At 42.1% G+C, this 14,576-nt stretch overlaps 1 protein-coding gene across 1 annotated transcript; it reads left to right on the forward strand.

The window, feature by feature from the left end:
* The first annotated feature begins 1,266 nt into the window (after positions 1-1,266).
* On the forward strand, positions 1,267-14,269 carry LOC147217852 (mitochondrial inner membrane m-AAA protease component AFG3L1-like). The gene is made up of 17 exons (XM_086175256.1): positions 1,267-1,437; positions 3,511-3,601; positions 3,709-3,768; positions 3,843-3,961; positions 4,650-4,799; positions 4,880-4,954; positions 5,930-6,051; positions 6,138-6,414; positions 6,850-6,987; positions 7,089-7,242; positions 7,341-7,448; positions 8,556-8,681; positions 9,061-9,171; positions 10,155-10,270; positions 10,362-10,562; positions 11,849-12,043; positions 12,979-14,269. Exons 1-17 carry the CDS (start codon positions 1,327-1,329, stop codon positions 13,243-13,245), a joined length of 2,421 nt encoding a protein of 806 aa, XP_086031382.1. The 5' UTR covers positions 1,267-1,326; the 3' UTR covers positions 13,246-14,269.
* Positions 14,270-14,576: the final 307 nt, after the last annotated feature.

The raw sequence follows: 14,576 nt of genomic DNA on the forward strand, positions 1-14,576 counted from the left end.
CAATGTACATAATGTCCTGTATCTAAAAAAAAAAAGGGGGGGGGGTGCGCATTGTGAGATGCAGGCATGTTCTAGAAAATTAAAAGTGGTGTGATAAACAGGAAATTTGGCCACAAATATACTGCAAGAGTACAGAAATAAACTCATGACCCCCCTCCCCCCCAAGTATCGAGCCCTAGGCCACTGTTCAGTTACAGCCAAGTTTCAAGAGATGTCTGGGATCAGAGATGCGATTGATTAAGTTCTTCATTCCATGATAGATTTCAAGTACAAAGAGTTTGAGATCAGAGTTTCAGTTCTGGCCTCCTTTCGCCTGTTTTTATCTTTACTGATAAATCAATCCAGACATGACAGACACACAATCCAATGCATGCAATAAGAATAACAAAAAGAATAAGAATAAGATCAACTTTATTTATCCCGAAGGAAATTGTTGTGCCAGAATTTCAAGTGAAACATAACAATAATAAATAATAGTAGGAAATTCTATAAACAGTAGAAAAAAAGAAAATCCATCCATAATTCATGCAACAACAGCGGAGACCCAGAAAGATTAAATTAACATAGAAACAAAGAAATACAGTTGATAGTTTTGTTTGCTTTTCAAAGAATAAAAAGCTGAAATACTATATTATGGCTAGATTTTGATTCATTCGTCGTAAATACGCTGCTCAAAAAAATAAAGGGAACACTTTAAAAAACACATCCTAGATCTAAATGAATGAAATATTCTTATGAAATACTTTGCTCTTTACACAGTTGAATGTGCTGACAACAAAATCACACAAAAATGATCAATGGAAATCAATTGTATCAACCCATGGAGGTCTGATTAGGAATCACACTCAAAATGAAAGTGTAAAAACAAACTCCAGGCTGATCCAACTTTGATGTAATGTCCTTAAAACAAGTCAAAATGAATCTGTGTTGCTTCCTGAGTGGACACTATGATTTCACAGAAGTGTGATTGACTTGGAGTTACATTGTGTTGTTCAAGTGTTCCCTTTATTTTTTTGAGCAGTATATATTTTGAATAATTTATAATCAACAACGGAAGCATATTCAGGGGCCCATTACGCAAAGTCAGCCAGTTAAAAAGAATCAATATTGCAGCTCTTCTAGACATTATGCATCTCACCAGACTTAACAAATAAAGGTACAATTGTCAAGCTGGTATTTGTATGAGCGATATGTATGCAGTTCCATCTTTTGACCGTTGGGAGGCCCCTTGTGTTCGCCCGACGCCCCCCTTTTGTCTCCGGGTCGCTGAGTTCTCGTCTGAAGCAGCAGAATCCGTCTGGAGCCCAGCGTCGGCTTGCAGGCGCGATGGGGCTTCTCTTCGGTCCTTTTCGGAACCGAGTCCGGACGGTTCGTGCTTGGACCCGAGACTTTACTACATTCTCCACCAGTTTACGCTACGGCGGTGCAAACGCGCTGGTAAGGAAAATGTTATTTTGGTCATCTATGTGTGAACTTCCTTTGTTTATTTACTGTAGAGCGGCGGAAGCCTCTTGTTATGAAACAAATACTTGCGTAAGATATTTCTACGGGATTCTATCTGTGTGTTTATTCAAGCCCTTTTAAATCCTCCAGCACACTGTTAAATCGCTCTCTGTAAACATGCTGCACGGATAACTTCCCCATTTTTCCTTGCATTATAATGTTAACTCACGCAGGAGTGAAGTTTGGAAATTGTTTTCATTTGAAGAATTAGATGCTGGACCGCAGAAGTGCGAGTACAATATATCCATGCATGGCATTTTGTTTGACGTGGTCTTTATTTTTAATTCATTTAATAATCCATGCAATTAATGAGTAATTAGGGGAATGAATCGTTTGTGCACTGAGGGGAAAACACCAAGTACTGTGCAATGACCTCGATTTTGTGACATAATGTCATTTCACTTACGCCGCATTAGAAAGAACATAGTGTTCTTCGGCCAGCAGACCCCAAACCACCCAAAAGCAGCCCGACCCACCGTTGATATCGTCTTTTAGTTGTTTGTTTTTACTCCATTTGCAACGTTAGATAATGCTGTGGTTTATAACTTGGTTTCCTTAGCAGCGAACACAATGTTCTGCTGGAAGGGGGCTGGGATGGAGGCGTGTCTATCTGATGCGCCGTAAGGGTTTCTGCAGACCCGCATCCTGCAGGACCCGCATTTTTGACAATATATCTTTGAATCAAATTCAGGTTTAGGGGAATTCAAGGCCCACGTTTGAGTGAATTTTCAGCTGCAGTTGCACAAATCACCTGTTAACTTTCACAAGCCCTATTTTTGTTTTGACCAAGCTGCACAGTGTGAGAACACAGTATTTCCAGGACCCAAAAGTTATATCAGTGACTAAAGATTAAGAAACATAAAGTAGCAGAGTGTCTTGAAAATGACTCCTTGAATCCATTAAAATGGACTTACATCCTTGGAGTCTCTTTTTACTCCATCAGGCACCTTAAGGGATCATTACTTACTACCGAATATGACGTGATAGTAAATTGTGTAGAATGGGGGAACATTATTTTAAGTAGTTTTAACATTTATTTTCTATCTGTTGTGCCGAGCTGAACATTGGTTTAATAGCAAATCTCACCTGAGCATTGGTTGAGGTGTGCTGTTTACGCAGCCTTCTCACTTTGTGTCTATTTGTTCAGGGTTATGTCGAAAATCTTTTTCCAAAAAGCCTGGTGCAGCGTTGGCTCATAAACTGCCCATTAGGGGCTTGGAACAGGTCCATAAAAAAGACAATTAAGATAAAATTAGCATTGGCTTTGGGAAAGGGTCTTCATTAGTTTCTTCCCCAAAATGTATCCAGTGCATGCGTTTTACAGTGCCGGCTGCTGTCGTAGCATCTTCCTAAAAAAATCGTGCGGATTTAAACTTTGAAGAAAAAAACAAACAAATGCAAAAGCATACAATGATGAAAGTAAAAGGATCATTAAGAAAAGATAATTTATCTTACTTTGGCCTGAAGAGAAGGGGTCAATTCAGTGATGTTCATTTGCATAAATGACCAGCAGTGTAAAGAAACAAAGCTGTTTATTGGCCAAAATGATAAACCGAAGCCTGTTAGTGTCCCCAGTGTAACAACTCCTTACTTACATCATCACCCCCTGGCTTCCACTGAGTTATTGGAAGCACCTCTCGGTTGTTATATCACAGTCCTAAAAGAACCGAAAGGGGAACTCACATGTCGAAGATAATGATTTTCTGTTTTTCACAATGTTTATTTGGATCTTTCAGATAGCCGGCTTGTTTCCGTCCGGTTAAAAACAACCTCCCCGCCTGTAATCGGGTTAACTGTGACACGTCCCTTTTTAATTCAATTTACGTTGTCCTGTAAACAATGTTGTTTGGGGTTGTTCTGATTACAGAGGGGCAGTTTTTTAAACGTTAAAAGTATTTTGTCCAGCCCAAAATGGTTCTGTTTGTATTGTGAATCAGAGCATTTCTGCTATTTTCCCTACTGTGTCTTCCCCGCTGATACATTCCCCACGCCAAATCTTTCCTTCAGAACACATCACTGATCCGGGGGAAGGGTGGAGGAATTTATCAACTCGGTGTCCCACTTGTTCGCTTACTCAGCTCAAACAAACCGCCGAGAGGTAAGCGACCTCCTTGTGATGTTGCACGGAATAATAAGGTCAAGATGGGATAAAAACCTGATTGAGACTTTTGTTTCACTTTTGTTTTTTTTTAAATCATTTTCCAGGATTTGAAAAGTTTTTCCCAAAGAGCAGCTCGACCCCCGACGTGGACAAATCAGCTGAAGGTGCGAGGCCAGTCCGAAATCAGAGCCGTGTTCTTCCACCCGCGATACACGGTTATTAATCTGTCAATCGGCAGATGCGGCCATGAAGGACCGGAGGCCTCCCGGGAGCGAAGGGGAGGGCGCGAAGGATGAGGAAGATGAAGGACGGAGAGGCGGGAAAAAAGAACAGTCCCACTGGTGGACCTACTTTCAGGTGTTGGTCATGAACTTGTTTTATTTTGAGATAAGGGTTTTCTCTGTCCACTGCATCCTTTCAGCAGGGTTGGATAACCGATCATCTGCTTGATGTTTTAATCCAATTTCAACTTCTTGACACAGATTCTCAAAATTGTTTATCTGTGGTATCTGAGGCCAGTAACAGTTATGTACTTAAAAAAAAGACACATCTTAACACATTCAGGCACCACGAAACTTCATTGGAGCGTCGAAATAAGCGCTCGCTCTTCAGCTGAGGGAGTAAATTTATAGCACTATAAAAGCAAAGCGGACGCAAAAAAAAGATCGTTTCGAGAATCCTCGTATTTTATTTCTTTCAAAATGAAACTCGACTGCCGTCCGTTCTGTTTTTTCACCGAACGACTTGTTTACCAAGTCTATATAAAACTGCCTTAATGTTATTCCGCTGGTTATATAAAATAAATTGGATTATCTTTAAACTCGTTACACCTAAAAATGTAAAACACTCACTTGACAAGAGTCACAATACTTTCTTAGAAAACAGTGCGTGTCCTACTTATCAGTCAAATCTTTGAAATCAAATACTTTTTCTACTCTTTGACATACACATAAGTGTTGACCTCCATTCTGGTGGTTTCCCCTTCGGCGCAGTGAGACAGTCTCCCCATGATCGAATCATCTCTTCCCATTTCTCCATCCAACAGGATCATTTCCCCCCGGATGAAAAAACAACACGTAACCTGGCAGTGGGCGCGGCGGGCATGGCGTCAGCCTTCCTGTACTTTTACTTCCGGGAAACGGGCGCCCAGATCTCCTGGAAGAGCTTCGTGCATCACTATTTGGGCAGAGGCTTGGTGAGGCAGAGATCTGGAATAAATGGTTCTTGTCGTCTCATCTTTTGAGAACCGACGGATGCACTTTTCTGTCTAAATAGGTAGATCACCTGGAAGTGGTCAACAAGCAATACGTCAAAGTAATTCCCGCCCACGGAGTGAAGACATCAGAAGTGGTTAGTAGTGATAACAACAAAGGAAAAATTTGGACTTATTGTTACATCTAAGTAATGATTTTTCTGGTCCGGTCCCCTTGACGTCAAACATATGTGGCCCCCGGACCAAAATGAGTTTGACACCGCTGGTATAGATCAACTTATAAACGTTCAAATACACGTTTTCAGAGTCAGATATCCTAAAGTTCTAAGTAGTAATCGTTTGTGACGGTTTATATCAGTGTTTCCCAACCTTTTTTGAGCCACGGTACATATTTTACATTAGAAAAATCACACGGCACACCACCAAATAAATATGTCAACAACAGTTCTTAACGAATTAGAATGAAACCGTAGTCTCAATTTACGTATCGTGAAATCTAATATATCTAATATCTGTCGATTCGTCAAGTTGCAATGCAAATTTCTCACTGATGTGCAACTTTTCCAGAACACTTACTTCAATGACTGAAGACATGTCATCAATATGTCTGGAAATGGTATTATTTGAGAGAACTCTGGCTATTTCTTTATCAACGCCAGAGCCAAGCATTTCCTCTACAATGATTTTGCTGGCAGGTAGTGTTAATGTTTTGCTACGGTGTGTGGCTGTTTGTATTGAGAGATGAGTTCAGCAACTTTGTAGCAAGCTTTCACTGCTTTCTCACTCGTCTTGGTAGTTTTCATCAATGCTGCCTGTTTGTTTACGCAGATACAAGTACTTTTTATTTTAAAAATGTATCACGCAAAGCGTCCCTAATCACTCTGATACACAGATGCACAGGTTAATTCACTACCCGTTGCCATCGAATGGGCACGCTGCCCACATAGACATAGGAAGACATATTATGTGCGTTGGATAAATAATTTTCGGACCAATCAGGTGAAAGTGGGCATTTTTCCTGATGATGTCGAGGCACAGTGGTTGGGAAACACTGGTTTATATGACTATAGTGAAAGTCATAAATTGTGTTTACTGTTGTTCATCTGTTTCAGAGCTACTTGTGGTTCAACATAGGAAGTGTTGACTCATTTGAGCGCAACTTGGAACTGGCTCAGCAGGAACTAGGTTTGGACGCCACCAAGGTGCCGGTGTATTACAGCAGCGAAAGTGATGGGTGAGAAACCTGGTCACTGGGAAAGAGACTTTTCCTATCGACGTGTCCGTGAAATTCTAACTGAGCTGTCGCAACCTCCTCCCTAGGACGCTCTTTCTGAGTGTTTTACCGACTTTACTGCTGGTAGGCTTCTTACTTCTGGCAACGAGACACGGACCGATGGCGGGGCCTCGCGGGGGGAGAGGACAAGCGAACCCTTTCAGCGTGACCCAATCCAAGGCCAAGTTAAGGACAAAGGACAACATCGGTGTTCGGTTCAAAGATGTGGCGGGCTGCGAAGAAGCCAAACTAGAGATATTAGAGTTTGTCAACTTTTTGAAGAACCCTGGGCAGTACAAGGACCTGGGAGCCAAAATCCCCAGGGTATGTGTCCTTTCCTCATGGTTGCCAAGGCAACACAAGGTTGTGGATGCGCCGTCAGGTCCACTCAGGTCATTTTGAAGACAACATGGAAATGTGATAATAACCAGAAAAGTAATGTCCGGATTCCGATTAATTATCAAGATTTAAGTGATAATTTGTGTAAATTGACTATTCTCAAGTTTTTCAGTAATTTTCTCCAGACTTTAAAATGTCACACAGCATTAAATTTATATAAGGATGAAATTTCCACATGGCCTTGTTGCCAATTTGGACTCAGTTTAATTTTATGGTGTCTTGTCTGTCCAGCATCTTTAGCCTTCTCCGCAAAAGGCGTTTGTATGTCCTAATGATTCACCTGAACTCTTTTTCAGCACGTGGAACTTTTAGAACACTTTTCTGTTCTCACGTATAACCAAACACCGCCTTGCGCTGCAGGGTGCTGTGTTATCTGGCCCCCCTGGGACTGGGAAGACGCTGCTCGCCAAAGCCACCGCAGGAGAAGCCAACGTACCTTTCATCACCGTCAGCGGCTCAGAGTTCCAGGAAATGTTTGTCGGCGTGGGTGCTGCTCGGGTACGTACGCCTATGAACACAGAAGCGGTATATACTAATAAGCAGGCTGTATTTCTGATTCACCTTTATTATTCTTATTATTATAATATGATTTACTTTAGATAAGGGACATGTTCTCCATGGCTCGGAAAAATGCCCCGTGCATCCTCTTCATCGATGAGATCGATGCCGTGGGCAGGAAGAGGGGAAGAGGGGACTTAGGTGACCAGAGCGAACAAGAAAACACGCTCAATCAGCTGCTCGTGGAAATGGACGGTGGGCCTTCATGCTACCTATTCCACGTCGGCGCAAAATCACTCCTGTCTTTGTCGGCTAACCCTGCGTGCTTCAATTTTTTTTTTTTTTAATTGAAGGTTTCAACAGTTGCACCAATGTGGTCGTTTTAGCGGCCACCAATCGAGCGGATATCTTGGATCCTGCTCTGATGAGGCCCGGACGGTTCGATCGACACATCTACATCGGTAATCTCTCTGTCTATTCAATTTTTGCTGCGTCCTGTTTATTTTGAGGTCAATTATATGACTGGATCTTTAATGCCTTCTCACCCTGTGGTGTGTTTTTCATTGTGAATAGCTGGTCCAGTGGTGTCTTATCTGACTTTTATTTCGTAATATCATTCAAATTATGGGACTTCTTTTATCTCTGAGGAAATAGCTGCCGATCTGGTTCTGCCCACGAAGATCTAATTTGGTCTCCGTCGGGCAGGTCAAGCTCTGCAAGGCATAAGAAGAGGGACACATGTTTTAAGAAATATTTGTAAACCAAAAGGAAAACGTCGCTGCGATGACACATCCGTCCTCTGCGTATTTGCTAAAATATAATCAAAGGATAACAAATCATCTGATGTCAGTATCCAGCTTCATCCCACGAGGGTATCGTGTTTGTACTTTATGGGTCCAGAACATTTTCTGTTGCTGAAGCTGTCAGGTCCGCTCAACGCTTTCGTTTGATCTCCTCATCTCCCTCGTAGATCTCGATGTCACAGATTAATGGCCTATTTATTTTTGGGGTGTGCAAGTGTGGCTTTCAACCGTCCGACTGACATCTGTTTTCACGTAATTGTGTTATGGGGGCTCTGGTCATCACGATCTCAGAGGCGAGGGGCCGCGGATGGTCGTTCTCTTCCCCTTTGTATCCCGTAACCGCTGATTGCAAAGCGTGATATGTCTCACTGAAATTAAAGTGTCCTCTAACTAAACCCCTTTTGAAAATGTTTTATTATTTAATGTGAGACTCTTTTCAGAATGCAGTATTCAGACATTTAAAACAATCTCCCTCGTTGTGTAGCCATTGCTCCCTGGATTGAAATTTCGAGACTTTTTTAAATGAATGAATGTTGGTGATCACAATCCACAACGGAAAAAAATTTAAATGATGTGGATGCTTATTATATAAGCGCACGTAACTGCAAATAGGTAACAAAGTGACCGTCACAATCATTGCAAAGGCTGTTTCCATATTCTTTTCAGAATGTAGAGATTCAGTAAAGATGCGTGTGTGAAGTCCACTACTTCCAGCTCCTCCTCCTGCATTCGTGATTGAATCTTTTTTTCCCTTTCGCCTTCAAGGTCCACCTGATATAAAAGGCAGAGCTTCCATCTTTCACGTGCACTTGAGACCATTAAAGTTGGACTCCAGCATCCAAGTCGACGTTCTAGCCAGGAATTTAGCTGCACTCACTCCAGGTTTTACTGGTAAGAGAGGCAGAAGTGTATCTTTTTGTATCCGTGCACGAGACTCATCCGCCGGCTTTGTATAAATGTAATCGCCTTCTTAATTTATTGTCAAATCATTTTTTTCAAGTGTTTCAGAAAACACGAAAGCCTGAGCCATATTTTAAACAAGGAGTTGATTTAGACAAAAAAAAAAAAAAAAACAACTTTGGTCAAAAAAGCAATTATTTAAAGAAGTTGCCAATATACACACACACACATGCATATATATCCAAATAAAATTAAATAAAAATGTTATAAATATATGTCATGAAAAATATGTTTTCATAAATATTATTCTATTTTATACATCAACAGCCTCACAGTATAACAACTGTTTCACGTTTTCTTCGTGTCTCAGGAGCAGATATTGCTAGTGTGTGTAATGAGGCTGCTCTGATAGCAGCGCGCCACCTTGACCAGCACATCAATACCAAGCACTTTGAAAAAGCGGTGGACAGAGTGATCGGAGGTGAGACGGGAAACGTATCCTTGCATATTCGTGTCGGAGGGCGGTTTCTCATTGGACTTCCTGGTTTGGCTGATGCATCTTTCAATAAAAAGCAATAATAGTGTGACGTTTTAAATCTGCATCTGTCTTCTTCCTGGGTGAAGAATAACATCACCAGTGTTTTTCTGTGTCGCCCAGATATCTCGCTCTGGTGAATACATTATCTCAGCCACACCTGCAGGGAATTTCCTCAAATGAGTTGAATTTTCTTCTCCGGATATCGCCTCGCTTTTTCACACAATAGATAATTAATTCCAATTTTACAATCATGAAATTAATACCCTTTAGGAGGATTCTTTAGCCAAAATGTTCAAATCTACCATATATTGTAACTAATTTGAAGATGATTTTGCACTCCGAGTCACTAGGGGGCAACCTTTTTTACCCAAATGTTAGAATGTTTTTCTTTGTAAAAGACAAGGAAATGCCAAATTATCTCACATGAGCTGCGGTCAGAGTCCCAAGGCGTGAGTTTGAAATCTGTTAAGTTAAAGAGCTGAAGAGACATGTTTTTTTTTCACAGCATGTTTGTTCTGACCGCTCCCTCGTCCTGCCGTATTATAAAACTATATCGTCCCAAAGAGAGAGAGCTTAACCCAGTATAATTTTCTGCCCTCCAGTCTGGCCAAGTGGTATTATGTGTCGCACCAGTGCTGGCTTTTTATGGATAAATAGCAAGGTCGCAAGAGTTATCCACTTACAAATTACACCCTAAATGAGGTCGACAAGATATCCTGTTTCTCGCAGAGAGTTATTCGCTGGAATCGTGATGTCAATATTTGAACATCAGTTTCCACTAAAAATATGTTTCGCTGAATTCCTTCAAAGTTGTCACCGGGTGCGGTGTAATTTGTATTCTGGAGCAGATGTGGGTGTAAACCGAGACTCGATCCCGACGAACTGTCTGCCGCGGTTCCCTGAAAATACTCTTCCCCCGTTCTCAGGTCTGGAGAAAAAGACCCAGGTTTTGCAGCTCCTGGAGCGGACCACCGTGGCCTACCACGAGGCCGGACATGCTGTTGTAGGCTGGTTCCTAGAACATGCCGACCCTCTGCTTAAGGTGAGCGGAAAAAGGATGAAATCCATGTACCGTCTGGATCGCGTCCTCTCGTGTATTTGCTCAGAAGTCATGTTCCTCACTCTCTTACCAGGTGTCGATCATTCCCAGAGGAAAAGGCCTGGGTTACGCCCAGTATCTCCCCAAGGAACAGTATCTGTTCACGCAGGAGCAGCTGTTCGACAGAATGTGCATGATGCTCGGAGGTCGGGTGGCCGAGCAGGTGTTTTTCGGTCGGGTCACCACAGGGGCTCAGGATGACCTCAGGAAAGTTACGCAGTCTGCCTACGAGCAGGTAAAACCCCCTCCCCTCCGTGGAGACAGTCATTTATGAGATGAGATGAGAACAACTTTATTAATCCCGAAGAAAATTGTTGTGCCAGAGTTTCAAGTAAAAAAAACATAACAGTAATAGATAATAGTAGAAAGGAGGAAGAATAAGAAATATAATGAAATATGAATTGTATAGCGAATGGAGCAATATCTCTTGTTTTGGTAAATTCAATTAACTTAATAGTTACTAAAGCAAGAAGAAGTAATAGAAAAATCGAAGTAGAGAATTTAGGAAAAAGAGACACTAAGGTGAAGAGAAACTCTGGCAGGCAGCCGCCCGAGACTGCAAAATTTAATACAAAACCACATTAGCTGTGGGTTCTAGCATGCACTGATGATTGATAAATTAATTTTGATAAAATGTTTTCAGCTATACATTGCGTGGGTCCGGCTTGATTTTCTCCAAAGTGTTGCAGAAACGTGACTGTACATGTAAAGTGCACATTATAAGACGAATGCAGTGGCAGTAGGGCGACATTGTGTCGGCCCCAGGCACCTGTGAGATGGGAGCACTCAATAAGAGAAGGAAATGAGATAGTCATTTCAAAATTTCAGCGGTGATAATCCAATTTTTGGACTGCAGAGGCAGTTGTTAGCCCATTTTTCCTTTTACATGCCTTTCTGTCTGGAGAAAATGGTTCTTCTCCCCATCCCCCCACACGCATGCCCATTATGTACACCGCGTTTGTTCCTACATTTCCTCAAGCCATAACTCGTATTTTCTTCAGGTTTTTGTGCATCTAGATTACTATCGTACCTACTCGGGTCAGTGAATCGCTCTGCTTTTTGGTGATAGTTAATGAAATATTTCCAGTTCCGTGTCTTTTATCAAGATTACTGCTTAAAGGTAATTCTCAAAACTGAAATGAACTGAATCCTATCTGAGGTCTTTTATGTCTCAGGAGCGACTGACCAACCCGAATTTAATGAGTATTGAATAATAGTTTCATTGCTGATGCAAAAAGTGAGGTAGTTCTTTGTGCTAGGTATTATCATTTGGGGAGAAGAACTTAATAAATATAATTATTTCCTGTTTCATGTATGTTTTTAAATTCAAAATATTTTCCTTCCTCTTAACATTTCTCAGTTTATTGGCCCTTGTACTTTTGTCTGTGGGGCATAAAATCAAGATTTGTCCCGGATATCCCCAGATCTCTGCACGCCGACGGGCAGATGCCATCTTTGGAGTTAAAGGTCAAATTCTTAATCACGACTAAAATAATCTTCCCCGCTCTTTCCATATGTTAGGTTGTGCAGTTTGGAATGAGTGAGGCTTTGGGCCAGGTGGCTTTCGACCTCACTCAGCGTGGCGCCCTAGTGACCGAGAAACCCTTCAGTGAACCGACGGCCCAGCTCATCGACCAAGAAGTTCGCTCGCTCATAGACGCTGCCTTCCAACGGACACTTCTGCTCGTCTCTGACAAAAAAGCTGCAGTGGAGAAGGTGAGGATATTCACTGTGTAGAGCCGGGGGTTAGCGAGACGCAGAGAGGAAGGTAACATTACCGCTCAGATTAGTATGTTTAAAAAAAACAGCTGGAGTCAAATGTGAGAAGAATGGTCAAAAATAGCCTGAATTTTACACATTCAGATACTTAAAACTCCTCCGTGAATGAAAAGAAATACCAAAATACTTTGGTCCAAACGTGTGTAGCGTTACAAACAATGTTTAGTTTGCACTGAAACTTTTCAAATAGAAGTCATTTAAAAGACAAATAAAGTCATTCCCATCACTCCTGCCAGGGAAGTTTATACATCCCCCATTAAAATTCACATAATACTGATTACTGTTGTTCTATCAGTTGGAGTTGGAGCTCCTTTCAGACAAGCGCTGCGCCGGCTGCTGGCCGTGTCACTGTGCCGAGAGCCGGCGGGGCCGCGCTCGCAAATCAGGCCGTTCTTGGCAGCCGAAGTATGAGTAGTATGCACTTTTTCCTCCTTTTTTCTGCTGGCTCAGATGTGGCCTGAATGCGGGATCCGTCTGTCCCATCACTAGAAAGTTCTGGCCTTCTATCTGGCTGGCGAGGGGGAGGAGAGTGGTGGTGAAGGGCAAGGTGTTTTTTTTTTTTTTTTTTTTTTTTTTGGGAAGTCGAAACGCTTCTATTCTTTGTGCCGATCTGCCGCCTCCTCCCGCGTCGGACACGGCGGGGTGTCCTCACAGCATGCGGGCCTTCATCACACTCTCAGCTAGAAGCAGCACACATTTGCTCCGGTGTTGACTGTCAGCGATTTCAAAGATAAGGAAAGGAGTTTTTTTTTTTTTTTGTAAAACTTTTTGAATCAGGGTCCTCATTCCTCTCCGATTGATCCCAATCGATGAAATTCACTTCGGTGCGGTTTGACCGAGCGATCTAATTTTTGTCTTGGCTAACGTTGCAGGTGGCTAAGCGTCTGCTGGAAAGGGAGAGTCTAGACAAGGCGGACATGGTGGAACTGTTGGGGCCGCGGCCTTTTACGGAGCATTCGTCATATGAGGAGCTTCTAGAAGGGCAGGGGGGACTTGAGGAGGACACAGCCTTACCCAAGGGGCTGAAGAACTGGAACAGGAACGAGGAGGAGGAGGAAGAGGTGGAGGAGCAGCTGCCAAAGCAGCGAAACAAGTCTGTTGTGTTCTTGTCGGCGGAAGTGTGCCCTGATGGCAGATAAATTAGATCCAGAGGAGTATTTCTGGATTACAGCATCGTTTCCTCTTGAAAGACAGGAATGTGAAAAAAAAACTTGTTTCATCCGGCATCTTCTGCAGGGTGGAACGGGGGGTTTGGTGCAAATGTTGATTCTGGAAATTCTAAATGAAAGTCAAGGTGATCCCAAATCAGAGTGGTTTGTTTTTAAAAGGCTGTTTTTTTTTTTTACACATCCCGACGGACGGCTATTTTTAACTGTAGGTCAAAAGTACAGAAGAGGAATTTAAAAGTGCTCCTCCAAACTGGGAACAAGCCGACATCTTGTGACTTTTACATATCGGATATCACATGAGGATATAATGTAAGTTTAATTCGATTGTAAGGCTCTTCAGACTACCCACAAGTTAAGAGCCTCCACAAGTTTTACAATCAGCTACATTTTCCTCGCCGTTGCGCTTGGGGTTTTGTCGTGAGTCAACGCCAAAGCCGTCATCCGCGACTCTCAGAAGGCCAGTTTTTTTTTCTGTACTTTTCAATACAGAAGAGAAATCAGATATATGCTAAGAAGATTTTATATCATGAACTTTGGCACTACCTCCCCGGTTTTTAGTGATCATACTCCGGGCATGAATGGTAGCTTTATTTGTCAAGAAACGATCAGGCCTCTGCAGTTTTGCATCACTGTAGTAAATGAAACTCAGATAGTAATGACTTCAGTTGGCGTGTGGAGCGTTGCCTGCAGCCGCTGGAGTTTATGAAGAATACTTGAACTCTGACTTTTGTACAGTCGTGCCTTTTTTTAAAGAGATTTTTTTTCCCACATTTTTAGACATGATCGCTACCTACTGCCCATAAATGATGAAAGTGCTGGTTTGTGTTCTGTGTTTGCTTAATGTTGTGCTGTTTGGCTTTTTGTCTGTTAATGTTTCCCTTTTTTTGTTGTTTTTTTTGAATGAAGACTTGATTGAGCAAGATTTAAAGGAAAACACTGAAAAATGTGAACCTGTTTATACTCCCCAAGATATTAAAATATTTAAAAACTCAAATTACAATTGAAGTTTCTTTGCAGGAATCCCAACATCCTATTATTGCAGTAGGTCTCAGTTTGAAAGATAGATTTTATCATTCACAAGTGCAAAATCTGTGTTTTGTCAACTGAGACGCCTCAGCACTTCCTTTTTCAACCCCTTATCCTGACATGTTTGCACAGTGCACGGGTCACCTCCAGGTGACATCGTGTTTAACACAAGGCACGGCACGCAGGCCACCTGTCAGTCCCAATCAGATAGTGGCGTGCAGTCAATCATACTCACCTACTGGCCATTTCCAGTCCACGCAAACCAACGGCACGTT

The sequence above is a fragment of the Fistularia commersonii genome, chromosome 27 (assembly GCF_037954325.1).
Source record: "Fistularia commersonii isolate RoL2024-O1a breed Wild chromosome 27, RoL_Fcom_v1.0, whole genome shotgun sequence".
Taxonomy (NCBI): Eukaryota; Metazoa; Chordata; class Actinopteri; order Syngnathiformes; family Fistulariidae; genus Fistularia; species Fistularia commersonii.